This window comes from Mustelus asterias, chromosome 8 (genome assembly GCF_964213995.1).
Source record: "Mustelus asterias chromosome 8, sMusAst1.hap1.1, whole genome shotgun sequence".
Lineage (NCBI taxonomy): Eukaryota > Metazoa > Chordata > Chondrichthyes > Carcharhiniformes > Triakidae > Mustelus > Mustelus asterias.
This window is the reverse complement of record NC_135808.1, coordinates 100,223,189-100,241,017: the sequence shown is the minus strand read 5'-3', so window position 1 is coordinate 100,241,017 and position 17,829 is coordinate 100,223,189. Positions and strand designations below refer to the sequence as shown.

At 42.8% G+C, this 17,829-nt stretch overlaps 1 protein-coding gene across 1 annotated transcript; it reads left to right on the top strand.

Annotated features, from left to right (window-relative positions):
* The first annotated feature begins 380 nt into the window (after positions 1–380).
* Positions 381–17,774, top strand: ebna1bp2 (EBNA1 binding protein 2). Its single transcript, XM_078218600.1, has 9 exons — positions 381–519; positions 3,961–4,044; positions 5,331–5,503; positions 7,032–7,155; positions 8,351–8,440; positions 14,503–14,578; positions 14,764–14,869; positions 16,082–16,247; positions 17,274–17,774. The coding sequence occupies exons 1-9, from the start codon at positions 394–396 to the stop codon at positions 17,322–17,324; spliced, it is 996 nt and encodes a 331-aa protein (XP_078074726.1). The 5' UTR covers positions 381–393; the 3' UTR covers positions 17,325–17,774.
* The last annotated feature ends 55 nt before the right edge of the window (positions 17,775–17,829 follow it).

The window sequence follows — 17,829 nt, the reverse complement described above, 5'->3', positions numbered from 1 at the left end:
CAGATCTCTCAATCTTCTAAACTCTAATGAATACTTGTTCAACCCATTCAACCTTTCCTCATAAGGCAAAATCTCATAATTACAGGAATCATTCAAGTGAATCTTCTCTGAGCTGCTTCTAACTTTTAAAACTTATTGCATTTCACACTTTTTCCCAGATTAACTGTTAATTCTCACTCCACGGTGCTGTCTGACCTGCTGAACATATCTGATATTTTAAATTTAATTTCAGATTTCCAAATATCCACAGTATTTATTTTTGTTTTAAAAATCATCTCCTGCAGATTGCTCTGAGCTGACCTCCCAGTCTGTCAGTGTGACTGAGTGAGCGCCGCCCCCTCCCCCCCCGGAACCAAAGGCGCGGTTCCTTATTCAGTCCGGACGGGAGACTCGATGCGCCGGGGAACTGCTTCCGCTCAGCCCGAGGCCGGAGGAGGCAGCATGGCGCAGGACAGGCAGTCCCAGTCTGATACCGATACCGAGACTGAGACTGAGGGATCGGAGCTGTCCGACTCAGAGGTGAGTGGACCTCCGTTCCCCACAGTGGCAGCGCGGGCTTGTTTAATCCGGGCCTTGGGCTCCAGCTCGGGAGGAAAGAGAGAGGAACAAAGGTGCCCTGGTCCCTGGTATGGGGGGGGGGGGCACGGTGTGTGCCTGGGGGTGAAGGGGGGGGCACGGTGTGTGCCTGGGGGTGAAGGGGGGGACACGGTGTGTGCCTGGGGGTGAAGGGGGGGGGCACGGTGTGTGCCTGGGGGTGAAGGGGGGGGGCACGGTGTGTGCCTGGGGGTGAAGGGGGGGGCACGGTGTGTGCCTGGGGGTGAAGGGGGGGGCACGGTGTGTACCTGGGGGTGAAGGGGGGGGGCACGGTGTGTGCCTGGGGGTGAAGGGGGGGGCACGGTGTGTGACTGGGGGTGAAGGGGGGGGCACGGTGTGTACCTGGGGGTGAAGGGGGGGGGCACGGTGTGTGACTGGGGGTGATGGGGGGGGCACGGTGTGTGACTGGGGGTGAAGGGGGGGGCACGGTGTGTGCCTGGGGGTGAAGGGGGGGGGCACGGTGTGTGCCTGGGGGTGAAGGGGGGGGCACGGTGTGTGCCTGGGGGTGAAGGGGGGGGGGCACGGTGTGTACCTGGGGGTGAAGGGGGGGGGCATGGTGTGTGCCTGGGGGTGAAGGGGGGGGCACGGTGTGTGCCTGGGGGTGAAGGGGGGGGCACGGTGTGTGACTGGGGGTGAAGGGGGGGGCACGGTGTGTGACTGGGGGTGAAGGGGGGGGCACGGTGTGTGACTGGGGGTGAAGGGGGGGGCACGGTGTGTGCCTGGGGGTGAAGGGGGGGGCACGGTGTGTACCTGGGGGTGAAGGGGGGGGCACGGTGTGTACCTGGGGGTGAAGGGGGGGCACGGTGTGTGCCTGGGGGTGAAGGGGGGGGCACGGTGTGTGACTGGGGGTGAAGGGGGGGGCACGGTGTGTGCCTGGGGGTGAAGGGGGGGGGGCACGGTGTGTGACTGGGGTTGAGGGGGGGGCACGGTGTGTGACTGGGGTTGAGGGGGGGGCACGGTGTGTGCCTGTGGGTGAGGGGGGGCACGGTGTGTGTCTGGGGGTGAGGGGGGGCACGGTGTGTGCCTGTGGGTGAGGGGGGGGCACGGTGTGTGCCTGGGGGTGGTGGGGGGGAGCACGGTGTGTGACTGGGGGGACGAAGGGTACAGTGTGTGCCTGGGGGGAGGGGGGGGACACTGTTCCTGGGGTGGTGTTAGGAGACCAACGGATGGTTACAACATGTAAGGGTTACTTAATCCCAGTGAGTTAGACACGGACCCAATGATATCAGTGTATGGTTGCTTGCCTTACTGTAATGTTGGATGGTTCATCAGAACCACTAATCAACAACACCTTACATTTATGTAGCAATTTCAACATAACACGCCCGAAGGCATTTCACGGGAGGGTTATAAAGCAAAACTTGACACCGAATCGCATGAGAAGCACACACTGTTCCCTACCTTTTATTGCCGTGGGATCAGCTTTATGCCCAAAAAGGGTGCAACGCCGATTTGTCGTCTCCCTCCGGGCTGTGGAAATGTACAATGATGGGGGGGGGGCTTATGCACAGGATGTGTGTAGGGGTCTGCCAGGGAACTCAGGGCGGAGGGGTCCTTACTGCCCCCGATGCTGGTGACCCATGTTGGACACAGTAAGAAGTCTCAACACCAGGTTACAGTCCAACAGGTTTATTTGGTAGCAAATACCATTAGCTTTCGGAGCACTGCTCCTTCGTCAGATGGAGTGGAAATGTGGACATTTCCACTCCATCTGACGAAGGAGCAGCGCTCTGAAAGCTTATGGTATTTGCTACCAAATAAACCTGTTGGACTTTAACCTGGTGTTGTGAGACTTCTTACTGTGTTCACCCCAGTCCAACGCCGGCATCTCCACATCATGACCCATGTTGGTGCAGGGGGAGGGCATACAACCAATTTGGGGTGGGGGGATTGGTGGTGGAACGAGGTCTCCCAGTTCACTGGGAGATGGGGCGCCCTCTGCAATGGTGCCCAACCACTCTGAAGCCAGTCTCCCTTGTGAATGTGCCACCCCCCCCCCCAAAAAAAACTGACTGACAGTGAAAAGATTGCATTGCCAAACTTGCCCCAAAAGTAGGTGTGAAACACACCCATTTTCAGGCTTTTATGTAACCACTTTTTTTTTAAGGAAAATCACCCCTGTAAAAACTAATACTGTGCTTTCAAATAATGTCACTGAGGGGCAGCAAGTATTGAAGAAATAGGGGGTCAAGGATAGATCTGTGGTTCCCAGGAGTTAACAGATTGGGAAGGGAAGCTGTTGCAGGTCATTTTCTGATCAGATTAGTTGAGAATTGCATCTCAAACCAAAAGAAGTGATAAATGTAGCTAACTTGCAACTGTTAATAACACTGAGTTGATGCACTGTTGCAAATTGTTCAATATTGATAAAATCTAGTATTTGCGAATGTCTGCTTTATTTTCTTGACTAAACAGTTTTTTTCAAAACCTCAAAACAGAAAATGATAGACATACTCACCATTTGTGCAGAGCAAAATGGAGTTAACAGTTCAGGGTGATCATCAGAACTGAAAGGTCATTGACCTGAAACAGTAACTCTGTTTCTTTCTTCCCAGATGCTGCCAGACCTGCTAAGTATTTCAGATTTCCAGTATCTGCAGTATTTTGCTTCAGTAATTTTTATAAAGCAATATTTGAGGGAATAACAGCAAAGAGAAACATCCAAGTATTGGTATCTACTGGGACAAATTGGCTGCAACAGTAACTTCAAACAGCATATATAAATTCTAATATGGCACTGCAGAAATGTTATAGTCTTCACGGCTATAATGACATTTCGTGTCCCATAGGGTATCCAGTGAAAGAATGTTTGAAACCTAAACTCATTAATTATTTGAAAACGGTCATTTCAAATATTCTTGACAAGAATTCCGTGATCATTTGTTGTTAAAAAGATCTTCAAAATGCTTCAATAAAATTTAAATACTCATCACAAAGCACCACAATACTTATCCGAAATAAATCCGTAACTTAACTCCTACGATTGATCTATTTAAAAATGTACCATAATATCTGGGGCTTAAATATCTGATGACCAATGGCCATCTATACTTCATTGATATGACTTGGGAAGTGTTGTCAAGTTTCCATTGGGTGGCCTCATTCAGATGGGCATTTGTAGAACCTGGCCTGAGCTGGTGGGGATTTTGGTGAAGATGCACATAGTATCAACAAGTGAACAATTTTCTAACCTCGGATAATAGCTTTTAGCTTTATTCTTTAGTGATACCCCAGTATAGCATTATTCTAATTTCAAACCAGAAATGTTTTGCCTAAATGTACAAGATACCTATCGGGTTTCAGGGTATCTGCTGTAAAGCACTCGCGCAGTTCCATTCACCAGTTCCATATGTTCATCTATTACAGCTTCAAGATGCATTTTCAAAGGGTTTACTCAAACCTGGTTTGAACGTAGTGGAAGAGTTAGAGAAACATTATGTGAATGACGTGGTGAGATTTTTTTTTCTTATATATTAGTTTCCTAAATGTTCTCAGTATGTGATGTAAAATTGAGTATCTATCAAATGTGACCTAAGGTAACTAAAACTGCTGCCAGAGTTTCCTGAACAGCAGCGAGTTTGCACAACTCATGGTGCAAAACTGTTTGTCAACTATAGCCAACAAGCCTTGAAAGTCCATTTGTATTAGAGCAATGCATGCTGCGAGTATTAACATGGGAGCTTCTGAAACAGTAAATCAACCCTAGTTTTAAAGCAGTTCTTTGAAATATTTGCTCAAATGTGCATTATGTTGATTTGCTTGCTATTCAAATTTAATTGAGCAAATACAGAGCAACTGGAGTGTTTTAACTGTTATAACTAGGTTTTTGGGTATTGACTAATGATTCTGTTGAAGGAGCATCAAACTATCCAAACATTGTTCAATTTGGTACGGATTGCACTCATTATCCTATGAAACTGGATTCATTTTGCAGCAGTTAATGTGTTTTACACAACCATTGTAACTATTTTGCAGAGTAAATAACGAGAAAGCTAACTCAGGGGGATCATTTCATCCTCTTCAAAAAGTGGAACAGCTGTAAGCAGTTTTCTCAATCACTCCTTCCACACCACCTGCTTCCCTAACTTCAGGACCAAAAGCGAATGCTACCGATGTGTGCTTTCTCCTCCAGTTGTGAAGATGCTTACATCTTACAGGGACGGCACGGTGGCATGGTGGTTAGCACTGCTGCCTCTCCGCGCTAGGGACCCGGGTTCAATTCCCGGCTTGGGTCATTGGAGTTTGCATGTTCTCCCCGTGTCTGTATGAGTTTTCTCCGGATGCCCTGGTTTCTTCCCACATTCTGAAAGATGTGCTGGTTAGGTGCATTGACCCGAACAGGCGCCGGACTGTGGCAACTAGGGGAATTTCACAGTAACTTAATTGCAGTGTTAATGTAAGCCTTACTTGTGACCAATAAATACACTTACTTTTATTTTACGTGGTAATACTCAGGAATATTACACTGATGTAAAAACCAATTTTTGGAAAGAAGTGATTTGCTTGGTTTACAGTTCCTGCATTTTAAGAAGTTCATTCAGTCGCCACAAACTTGTTGTAGTTCGAACAAAACTGATTGAGATGCCGCCATGGTGAAGCTGGAGAACATGGTACTCTGACTCTGGTGAATTCACCTTGGCCTGAAATCTTGGCAGAGTCTTTGCTTTCTATATGAAAATGGTTAATGTGCCCCTGAAATATGGTTGTGATCAGATACTTTTTAAAAAAATCTCCAGGTGGGTTTGAAACGTTGCTTGGAAGAGTTCAAGAAAAATATGGAGTGGGCGGAGAGGCTTGACATGACAAGTGAACCAGCTGTTGATATCGTAGCAATTGCCGAAGGAAGATCTGTAGCCCAGCAACATTCAGATATCGACCCAGATGACGATTTCCAACGTGAGATGTACTTGTAGGTACAAAGTTTAACAGTTAGCTTCAAGCTGTTGGAGATACAAATGTATCTGTAAGGAACTTATCTAGCGAGTATTTCAAAGAAATAGTAAAGGCAACTCGTATGCAAAGTTGGATTTTCTTTTAGCTTAAAATTACTATTTTTTAAAAATTGAAACAGATATTAACCAGAATGTTTTCATATTTTTAGTAACATTCTTATTTTGTCAAAATGGCCTAATTAATCCCATGGAGATTTACAGCATGCAAATGTAAATGCAATTGTGGGCACAAAATACTTCTTGCTGAAGAATGGTGCAATGGAACTGTATTGTGGCAGCACTAACTCAGTTGGTCGCACTTTCATCTGAGTCAGAAGGTCACAGGGTCATGTCCCTGTCCTGAGACCTGACCACAATCTAGGCCGACACTCCAGTGCAGTATTGAAGGGAATGCTGCACTGTCACGAGTTGTGCTGTCTTTCTGGTGAGACATTAAACTGAGGCCTGATCCACATTCAGGTGGGTGTGAACGATCCCAGATACTATTTCAAAGATGAGCTGGGAGTTACCCCCAATGTGCTGGCAAACAGTTAGCCCTTAACGGACATCACTTAAAAATGATCTGGTCATCATCAGCTTGCTGTTTGTGGAAGCTTGCTGTGTGCAGGTTTGCTGCTGTGCTTCCTATATTAAAATATTGACAACATCTCAGTTGGCTGTAAAACACTTTGGGACATCTTGATGTTATAAGAGGTGCTATATAAATTAAAGTATTTTTCTTTCATTTGCATTGTACTGTGTTGAATTTCTGACAAGTACAAATGTGCCCTGTTCACTTCATGTTTTTCCTATCTTAAAAAAAATGGCATTGTGTTTACATATGTATATTTTTGTGGTGCCGTTCTAAATGTACCATGCACAATGCTTTTAGGAGTAGAAATAACCTACTGATATATTGGCTTTGTTTGCATTACTGTAGCCTTCATTGTGAGAAGTGCAGTTTCTGTTGAAGGTATTTGTCTGGACTTAGCCTTGGTCCTCGTTGTGTTCCATTTATCTAGGTGGATAGAAACAGAATTTTTGATTAGTTTGTGGTTCTCTTGAGGTGATTAATCCTGTTCAATGAGTATACCACAATTATTCATTATCCAGATTTTTTCCAAGGAGTGCTGCACTGCACAAGCAGAAAAATAGGCTTGGTGCCTAAATATTCTAATATACTGCTGGGTTTTAAAGGACACACATAGAAAAAAATAAAGCAGCAATGAAATGGAAGTAAATTAAGATCTCATTGTAATCAAAAAGAAAAAAAAAGCTTCAAACTAAGGCTAGTTTTATATAAAGAGGATTGGTATAAATAGGTTATCATGTCTACTCCCCTTCAAGACCAGTTAATTTCAAAATTAAGTCAGAACTAAATAACAAGAATTAGGTCGCTTTACATATGACTTGCGATGAATTGATTCTTTTGAACCCATTCCAAAGTAAATATCTGATATTACAGCATCCTTAGATTTTCACTTAACATTTTCACTTCTTGTTCAGTTATCGACAAGCACAGGCAACTGCATTAGATGCATTGCCTCGCCTACAGCGACTGAAAATTGGAACAAAGAGACCAGATGACTACTTTGCTGAGATGGCCAAGTCAGACCAGCAAATGCAGAAGGTGGGTAGCTACACATTGGAATGATTTAACTTTAACTGAACATCGGGCGTTAACATAGGAAACCGTTGTGCAATTTCTAAGCAAGTGTTTGATGTAAAACCTAAGATACTGTTTCAAAGCAACTGCCTAGACCTAAAATTTTAGACCAGGAAGAGGAAATTAAAATATTTAATGATTAATCCTCAAATGTGCTTTGTGGCAGTTTCAATCTCACAATGTTTGAAGTCTATCCATTTAGTAGATCGGCTTATCATTCCAAGCATAATAAAATAGTGGCTGCTTGAGTAGAGCGGGTATATATTTTTGTATTCTATAAGAAATAAAAACGTATATAAATTTTGATTAGTTGAATGATTTTTATTGTGAGCCACGTGACATTACACCCACTGTGTATTTTTTTAATTAATTCGTGGGACATGAGCGTCGCTAGTTGGCCAGCATTTATTGCCCATTCCTAGTTGCCCTTGTGTTCTTTGCTCAGTTGGTAGCAGTCTCACCACTGAATCAGGAAGTTGTAGCTTCAAGCTTCACCCCAAAACGTAAGTGCATAATGTAGGTTAACACTTCAGTGCAATAGTGTTCTCCTTCCGCGGTAATAAGCAGAGATCCTTCCTGTCTGTCCAGTAGTGGATATTTAGATTCCATGTACTTTAGTTATTTGATGAAGAGTATGGTGCTTTTCTGGTGTCTTAGCCAACGTTCTTCCCTCAAACAACACTGCTGAAAAATTAACTGGTTGTTCAGCTCGGTGCTGTTTTTCACCTTGAAGATCCTAGAATCTCTACAGTGCAGAAGGAGGCCATTTGGCCCATCAAGCCTGTACTGACAACAATCCCACCCAGGCCCTATCCCTGTAACCCCTCACATTTACCCTGCTGATCCCCCCTGACACTAGGGAGCAATTTAGCATGGCCAATAACCTAACCTGCACATCTTTGGACTGTGGGAGGAAACCCATGCAGACATGGGGAGAATGTTCAAACTCCACACAGATAGTGACCGAGGCTGGAATTGAACCCAGGTCCCTGGCGGAGTGAGACAGCAGTGCTAACCACTGTGCCAGCGTGCCGTACGTTTGCCTCATTCCACTCGGGACACTTCACTTTCAAGCCGCTCACTGCATATGAAGAACTTTAGGATATTTCTGATTGATGTAATAAGCTGGAAGTATAATATTTTTCATTGCCTTTATTAGATTCGAGAAAAAATGTTATCGAAGCAGATCTCCATGGAAAAGTCTGAAAAGGCTAAACAGCTCCGAGCATTGAGAAAATATGGCAAAAAGGTAAATTGTATTTTGTTTGTCCGTGTGAATCTCTCTTCCTAATAGAGAATATGTTCATTTGTGTCACCTGCCTTATTCTGAGAAAGTTAGTGGTCTTACTTTTGGGCTTTTAGTTGATTTGCCCCAGAAATACTACAAAAGAAAGTTCCTTGTATTTGCCAATTGATAAAATTCAGCTATGCCAGCAAAATATTTTGAGGTCTTGCAAGAGTAGATGATGGTGTGCAAGTTCAAACCAGCACAAGAGTGAGTTGGCTATCACTTGTCAGTGAAGCTGTGGTCGTGCAAAATCTCCAATAATAGGGATGTTATGCTAATTGCATTTAGAAAGTTAAGGAGGGATTCGATTGAAGTTTTCAGGATTTTGAAAGGAATTAAGCGTGGGGGGTGCTGTTTGGGGAGAAATTCTTACCGCTGGTGGTGGATGCCTAGAAAAAGCTGAACCTTAAATCAGAGTAAAGTTAGGAAGCAATTCTTCACACCCACTGTGCAATTCTCCACATAAAAAGTGGTTAAATGTTAGTTCAATTAATTTAAAATATGACATTGATAGATTTTTTTCTAGCCAAGGGATTCGGAGCCAAGGCAGGAGAATGGAGTTGAGGAACAGATCAGCCACAATCCTGTTGAATAGCAAAACAGGCTCGAGGGGCTGAATGGCCTAACTCCTGTTCCCATGATCCTAATATTGTTAAAACACTGTTTGGTGCTCTCAGTAAGTTTATGATCTTAACTGCATAGGAGATGCTGGGCAGAAAATAAATAATTAAGATGGAAATTAAAGCGAGACCTTGTCAACTATTCAGCAACTGGCTTTCCAACAACATTGGTTAAAGCTTAGAAACTATTCTATTTGGCGGTGTTTAGGACACCTAAGACTTGAGGTGATCAGAGGAGAGAAAATAAGGGAAGTGTTATGTATAACTATTTGAATCTGACCCTACTAACTGAGATGCATTTGATATTTTGGAAGAGCTGAGTCAGTCTGTCGGTTCTCAACTGATAAATTAGAGAAAGCTAATTTGCCCTATCTTTAAATATTCTGGATATGTCAATTCATGATATGCTGTGCACCATAATGTTTCATACGAGTATCAACTTGGTCAAAGATGCAAAGTGGCGTGTGACTACAATATAGCTAATAAAACTCAATGCAGTTATCTCATAGATAAAGGCTAGAAAAATGCACTGTTACTGGATTGCAAAATACCTCATCCTGTAGTATATTGCTATGAAAACAGCTATTAGTAACTTATTGAACTTCAGCAATTATTGTGGTTACCAACAAAAGACAAGAAATAGGAGGGGGAGTAAGTTATATGACCCCCTTGAGCCTGCTCCATCATTCAGTAAGATCATTGTGGGTCTGATATTAGTCTTAACTCCACTTTGCTGCATGTTCCACATAACTTTACCCTATGTTTTAAGAATCTGTTAGATGAAGAACAGACCATTTGTTTAATCACAGTTCTTTCTATTGTCATAACTGCTCAGTTGTCCCTTACAGCTCGAAGGCACCACTGGCCTTTACACCTCTAGCTCATGGATTTGAATCTGTGCTTTACCATTCGTTTCATTGAAAAAGCACATATTAAGGAATTTATTTATTAAGAGGACATTTGATCTGATTCTCTGTTAACATAGCCCAGTTTTTCTGGCTGCTAAACAGAATATTTTTTCATGTTTGGATATATAAAAATAAAATTTACACAATTTTACCTAATCTCCCAGTATTGGTTGATGCCTTTCGGTCAACGTGGCACAAGAGGCCAGCAGCCTTCCTGTAACTGGCCCAAGTGGCAAGGCAGTTCTTCACGTGTGAGATGCAGCAGTGAACATTGGCCCACCCTTCAGCTACAGAGAGTATCTGAGTAGAATCTGATCCTGTCCCCTCCCAACATTCACATAAGCATACCTTCCAAAAGGAGTCTTTGAATGACAGGAGCAGAATTCTTGAAGTGCTTCACTCTCTTTCCTCCCCAGCACAGGGATGCTGAGCAGTCTGCTCAGAATGAATGTTTTAGAAGCTCTTTTGATATTAACATTATTAACCTTTTCTTAGGCATCCATGATTCACTCATCTGAGAACAAGGATTGTTTTTTAAAGCATCTCTAATCGTTGCAGACAATGTCACAATGCAGGGTTGGGGGAGGGGGGGGGAGAAGTGAAGCTATATATTTTGATATCTAAACAAAGAAAAAGGTAATAGAACCAGCAAAATGTTGTAAACGGAAATCTTGAAACAATTATACATGTACAAGATATTGATGCTGTTGCTGTGGAAACTACTTCCCGATTAAACATAATTTCTATTTGGTTTTAGTTAGAAACTGCAGCCAGCATTGAAGCATTCAATTAGATGTAATACTAAACCTTAAAATGCAAGATAAAAGCTCGTGGAGTTAGGGAACAATATTGATGGAGGACTGGTAAACCGACATGAAGCAAGGAGTAGGGATACCCAAGTATTTTCAAGGTGGCAAGCTAAAACCAGTAGAATGCTGCAAAGATCAATGCTTCGGAGCCTCAGTTAATTGCAATCCATATTATTGGTCCGGATCTTCCAAGGAGCAGTAATGATCAAGGGATTAGCGCTGCACTCAAAAGATTTCCCTGACCCACGCTGTTGGGCCATTTCTTCCGTCCTGGCTTTCAAAGAAATATGAAACTCGGGAACTATGTCAGAGCAGATTAGAGCTGGGGGAATGCAGCCTATTTGTGACACTAGCTGCTATATAATTTTTTAAATCCCCAGTCTTTGAATGTTAATGAATGGGTGAGTGAACATATGTGTGAATGGGCTGGTGGGAGTTGGATGGGGTAGGTAGGTCAGGTTTGCTGGTTGGGAGTAGCCAGAGGAGGTGGTAGCCAGGTGGTCAAGGGCCAGGGGGATGTTTAGGGTGTCAGCTGTGGAATTACCCAGGTGTTACACATGATTTAATCTAACACTTCCTGGGTAACAATACTGCTAAGTACCCAAAATGTGTCCCAAGTCTCTGTTTACAACACAGAGTTGGAGACATTCGCGCAGGGTCCGAGAAGTAAGTCGGAGGTTTAAACTTTCTGGGAAATTCTCATGTAGGTCCACACATCAGGATTTCACAGGGTCCTGTAGTGCAATTTCCTTCATTTATCCAGTCTCCAACAATCCAGAGATTTGGAAGAAGGTGTAACTGGTGTAATCAGCAAGTTTGCGGATGACACGAAGATGGCTGGACTTGCGGATAGCGAAGAGCATTGTCGGGCAATACAGCAGGATATAGATAGGCTGGAAAATTGGGCGGAGAGGTGGCAGATGGAGTTTAATCCGGATAAATGCGAAGTGATGCATTTTGGAAGAAATAATGTAGGGAGGAGTTATACAATAAATGGCAGAGTCATCAGGAGTATAGAAACACAGGGACCTAGGTGTGTAAGTCCACAAATCCTTGAAGGTGGCAACACAGGTGGAGAAGGTGGTGAAGAAGGCATATGGTATGCTTGCCTTTATAGGACGGGGTATAGAGTATAAAAGCTGGAGTCTGATGATGCAGCTGTATAGAACGCTGGTTAGGCCACATTTGGAGTACTGCGTCCAGTTCTGGTCGCCGCACTACCAGAAGGACGTGGAGGCATTGGAGAGAGTGCAGAGAAGGTTTACCAGGATGTTGCCTCATATGGAGGGTCTTAGCTATAAGGAGAGATTGGCTAAACTGGGGTTGTTCTCCCTGGAAAGACGGAGAATGAGGGGAGATCTAATAGAGGTGTACAAGATTATGAAGGGGATAGATAGGGTGAACGGTGGGAAGCTTTTTCCCAGATCAGAAGTGACGTTCACGAGGGGTCACGGGCTCAAGGTGAGAGGGGCGAAGTATAACTCAGATATTAGAGGGATGTTTTTTGCACCGAGGGTGGTGGGGGCCTGGAATGCGCTGCCAAGTAGGGGGGTGGAGGCAGGCACGCTGACATCGTTTAAGACTTAGCTGGATAGTCACATGAGCAGCCTGGGAATGGAGGGATACAAACAATTGGTCTAGTTGGACCAAGGAGCGGCACAGGCTTGGAGGGCCGAAGGGCCTGTTTCCTGTGCTGTACTGTTCTTTGTTCTTTGTTGTGTTGCCACTTTTAGAGAACTACCGCAGGGCGGCACGGTAGCACAGTGGTTAGCACTGCTGCTTCACAGCTCCAGGGACCTGGGTTCGATTCCTGGTTTGGGTCACTGTCTGTGTGGAGTTTGCACATTCTCCTGGTGTCTGCATGGGTTTCCTCCGGGTGCCCCGGTTTCCTCCCACAGTCCAAAGATGTGCGGGTAGGTTGATTGGCCATGCTAAAAATTGCCCCTTAGTGTCCTGAGATGCGTAGATTAGAGGGATTAGCTGGTAAAATATGTAGGGATATGGGGGTAGGGCCTGGGTAGGACTGTGGTCGGTGCAGACACGATGGGCCAAATGGCCTCTTTCTGCACTGTAGAGTTTCTATGATTTGACCTAGTGACTTGGACAAAGAGACAGAGAGTAATGTATCCAGGCTTACTGACAATACAAAGCTAGGTGGGTTTTGAGTAGGAATAAAAGCTGCAAAGAGACAACAGTTCAACGATTGAGGAACAAAGCGACAAATGAAGTATAATGTGAGTTACTTTGGTGGTAATAGTTTTTTAAAAAGGTGTGAAACTTCTAAACCTTGATGTTCAGAGAGACTTGTGTATGCTCATACAAGGAACACAAAGCAAACATGCAGATACAGCAAGCAATTATGAAGGCAAATTGCATGTTGGCCTTTATGGCAGGAGTACTAGAGTGCAATCTTGCTTCGATGCCACAGGCAGTCCTCAGACTTACGACAGGACATGATTTTCAGGAACCAATTGTAAGTCGAAACTGATTTTCCCATAGGTACAGTGTTAAAAATAGGCGATTTGTCCCTGAACATGTGTTAATGTCCAATCCTTTAGGTTTTTTTTGTGTATCTGCTGGCGGTCCCAGGTGATGGTAAGCCACTCGTCTGAAGCTATTTGTCAGCCAACAAATCACAATAGGAGATTAAATCGTGCGGATGGATGGAAAGTTGAGGCTAGTGCAGTGCTGACATACTGAGCTTTCAGTGTAAGTGTCTGTCTAAACTAGATAGCACTGCCTCTCCTACTCCACTGCTCCCTGTTATGTCATCTTGTCTGTTTCTGTTCCCATACCTCTGTACTGTAAGGTCACATTTATACCGGAAAATCGGAGGAGGGGGTTTCTCTGCTTCCGTGGGCTCATTTGGAGTTAGCGACCCAAAGATATGAAATATAGGCAGCACAGAACATCATAATATTGAAACTAGCATTGCCGAATGCTATTTGTCATAAATCAAACATTGTAAAGTCAAGGATTGCCTGCATAAGGCTTTGGTGGGGTCACACCTGGAGTACTGTGCGTAATTTTGAATTCCACACCCAAGGAAGATATACTTGCCACAGAGGCTGTACAACAAAATTTCACTAGATTGGTTCCTCGGTTAAAAGACCGAGTAAATTAGACCTATATTCTCTGGAGTTTAGATGGATGAATGAGCAGTAATCTCATTGAAACATTAAAGATTCTGAAGAGCTTGACAGGTTAGGCATTAGGGTTGTTTCCCCTGACTGGGGAATTGAGGACATGGAAGCACAGCCTCAGGATAAGGGGTTGATCACTTTGGATTGAGAGGAGAACTTCTTTTTACTCAAGAGGGTTGTGAATCTTTGGAATTCTCTACCTCAGAATTATGGATGCTCCGTCATGGATTATATTTAAGGCTATGATGGACAGGTTTTTTGGTCTTTTCTGGATTCAAGGGATATAAATGCAGCATTAATATTCTAACCACCAACAGAAGCTTGTTCATTCTTGATTTAGTTTTGCAGCTGAAAAAAGTTTGACATTGGGAGATAAATATTCAGCTTCAGGATTCGAGCTCAAAGAAATGTTCATGCACATGAAAATGGAACAGGTCCTTGATGTAAAAAGCATTATGTGACTTTTCTTTTTCAATCAAGTAGTGTACTACTCATTGTGCCAAGATGATTTGTAACTTGTCAATCAATATTTTTTTGTCACAGGTTCAAGTAGAAGTTATACAGCAACGGCAAAAAGAAAAGAAAGCCATGTTGACAGCAGTGAAAAAGTACCAGAAAGGTTTGTTCTGTGTTTTTGTCCGTACATCGAGGATTTGGAGATTGTCGTAATTTTAACCCTGTTTCACCAGAATCCAGGAGGTCAGAGCCAATCAGATACATGTGGAGGAGTTTTTAGTTTTGTTGTTTACTCATTAAAAAATACTGACGAATAAGATTTTAATTCTGTGTTCTTTGATTTTCAAGGACTCTCTGACAAACTGGATTTCCTTGAGGGTGATAAGGTTTTTTCACAGACAAAGAAAGAAGGTGGGAGAGGATCAGCAGGTGGAATTGCACAGCAGAAGAGAGGGTAAGGGATTACGTTGCAGAGAAACGTTCACCCTCAATACTTGCGTCTTTGTTACCAGGCGCAATTGAGCAGAAAGGCTGACGGATAACCTTTCACTAGACACACCTGAATACTATTAAACACAATTTTAAAAATAGTTTGCAACCTTGCGACTGAAGAATGGAAATCAAAGTCAGTTATGTCAGATCTTACTATTTGGAGGGGAAAAAACGTTGCACCCCAGGGACAGAGACTACAAAACTCTAAGGCATTGGAGCAGAATTAGGCCACTCGGCCCATCAAGTCTGCTCTGCCATTCAGTCATGGCTGATATTTTTCTCATCCCCATTCTCCTGCCTTTTCCCCATAACCCCTGATCCCCTTATCAATCAAGAATCTTATCTATTTCTGTCTTAAAGACACTCAATGACCTGGCCTCCACAGCCTTCTGCGGCAAAGAGTTCCACAGATTCACCACTCTCTGGCTGAAGGAATTCCTCCTCGTCTCTGTTTTAAAGGATCGTCCCTTTAGCCTGAGGTTGTGCCCTCTGGTTCTAATTTTTCCGACTAATGGAAACATCCTCTCCACGTCCACTCTATCCAGGCCTCGCAGTATCCTGTAAGTTTCAATAAGATCCCCCCTCATCCTTCTAAACTCCAACGAGTACAGACCCAGAGTCCTCGACCGTTCCTCATACGACAAGCTCTTCATTCCAGGGATCGTTCGTGTGAACCTCTTCTGGACCTTTTCCAAGGCCAGCACATTCTTCCTTGGATATGGGGTCCAAAACTGCTCACAATACTCTAAATGGGGTCTAATCAAAGCCTTAAACAGCCTCAGAAGTACACCCTGCTCTTATATTCTATGACTTGTACAGTAGACCTGGAGTTTATTATGTATGTTACCTGGATTAGACTGACCTGCCTTTTATTGTTAAAGTATTCTTGTGTGCCAGTTAGTAGCCAGTTCAAGATCGTCTTTCATAGGAGGCATTGGAGCAGGTTACATACTTGTGCTTTAGGAATTGTGTTGCTACAAATGGATTTAAATAGAAGATGAACCTTCAGAAAACAAAGTTCAGATGACCCACAGGTTGTAGTCCAGTTAATATCAGAACTGTTACTTTATGCATCTTTGTGAATCAGTCCTGGACTTAAGTAGACGATAACTGCATCAAACTGTAGTATCTATTAAATTGGTTATTGACAGCCAGCTGTGAATTTTTAACCCAGGATAAATGCAAAAAGGAAATTCAAAAATGAGAAGTTCGGATTTGGGGGGAAGAAAAGTGGCTTAAAATGGAACACCAAAGACAGTCACGATGATGTCTCCAGCTTCAGAGCAAAAATTGCACATTCCAAAGTTGGTTTTGGAAAAGGAGGAAAGAAGAATGCAAATGTGAGTATATTAATGTTACAGTTCTTGCAGTGAGATGCTGAACATTAATTGTTTTTAATCCTTTTAATAATAAAGTAACCAGCTCATGAATGTTAGTGTTTCATTTTATCAATGCTTGCTCTTTACTAGAACAGTCCAAAGCATAATCCCACTGCCCTACATTCTCCCTATAGTTCGTAACTTCCTCCGTTTCAAATATTTATCCACTATACACTAAACTGTTGTCAAAATTTGACTGTCTAAATGTACTAGGAAATTAAATTCTAGAACAGGGATGTTGGGGAGTCTTCTCATCCTCAATGTAAAAAGTATTCAAATAAAGAAAAATTAATGATTTTTAGGAAAGGGAACTGACTTCCATTTTCAGGCCTTCCTGTTATCAGATATCAATGCTTCTCTGAATCGCGTTGTCTAGTGCATGCCAACTTGGGAACCAAGGGAACTGAAGATTTTGTCCACTCTTACGTTGGGCGTTTAACTTAGAACAGATTTTAAATGGAATGCTATTCTTATTGATGTGGTTTATAATTGTGTTTTATTTAGTAAGTTGAACCACTCATTGGAGTTCTATGTTTAGACAATTTTAATTAAATCTATTGAGGAAAACACTGACTGTTTTAAACTCTTCCAATGATTCTTTGCCCAGTGTTGACAAGATGAGTTTCTTTTGCAACCCAAAGTTTTAACGGCTGGGCTATCATATTTTTGTAGCAGTACTGCAGTAATTTGCAATTTTAAAGTCCTGCTGGAAAATGCTAAAGGCATATCCAATAGCAGCAGGTAGGATAGAAGGTACTGATAGAACCATGGAACAAAACTAAAGCCTGAATTGCTGTCCTGAGTGGAGGAGCATGAAATCAGAAGATTAAAAAATCTTAATGAAGCTACACTATATATGTCTTCTCTTTAGAGTAGTTTTTGTTTCTTCCAATTGTTAAATGTCTTTTCTTTCGGGGAGGCCAGAATGCTTAAACTTGCTCTTTCAGACTATGGATTAGTTTGTAATGTGTCATCTTTCATTTGCAGAAGCGTCCTGGCAAAAAGAATAGACAGAAGATGAAAAACAAAGCACGATAATGAACTGAAAATAGAGAAGGATTTTGCTATCTTGTTTCCCCACAGTGTGGGGTTTTAATGAACTCGTTTTGCTCATACAGATTTTTCATGAACAAACTGAATGTCACATGCAGAAGAAGAAAATAAATCTGTTTTGGATTATTATGTACAACATTTTTGACTAAAGCTTGTAATTTTTGGATTGCAACAAAATCTGGAGACAGTTGACTTATGTTGGTTTAAAATATTTTTGTAAATCACTTCAGAAATTACTGTTAGAAGTAAATGGTTCCCATTTATGATCACCTAACTTTAACCATGGACAACTGTACCATTATCACTAGATATCTTACAATAACTTCCAAAATTCAATGTACAAACAGTCTTCTTGGCCTTAGAATAAGTTTGTACATTTGTAGTGACCACAGAATTGTTAAACAATGCAAAAATAAAACCCAGCATCTCATTTTCCATTTTCTGGTCTGAGTATTTGTATAATGTAACATTTATTTTGGATGCAGTGCAG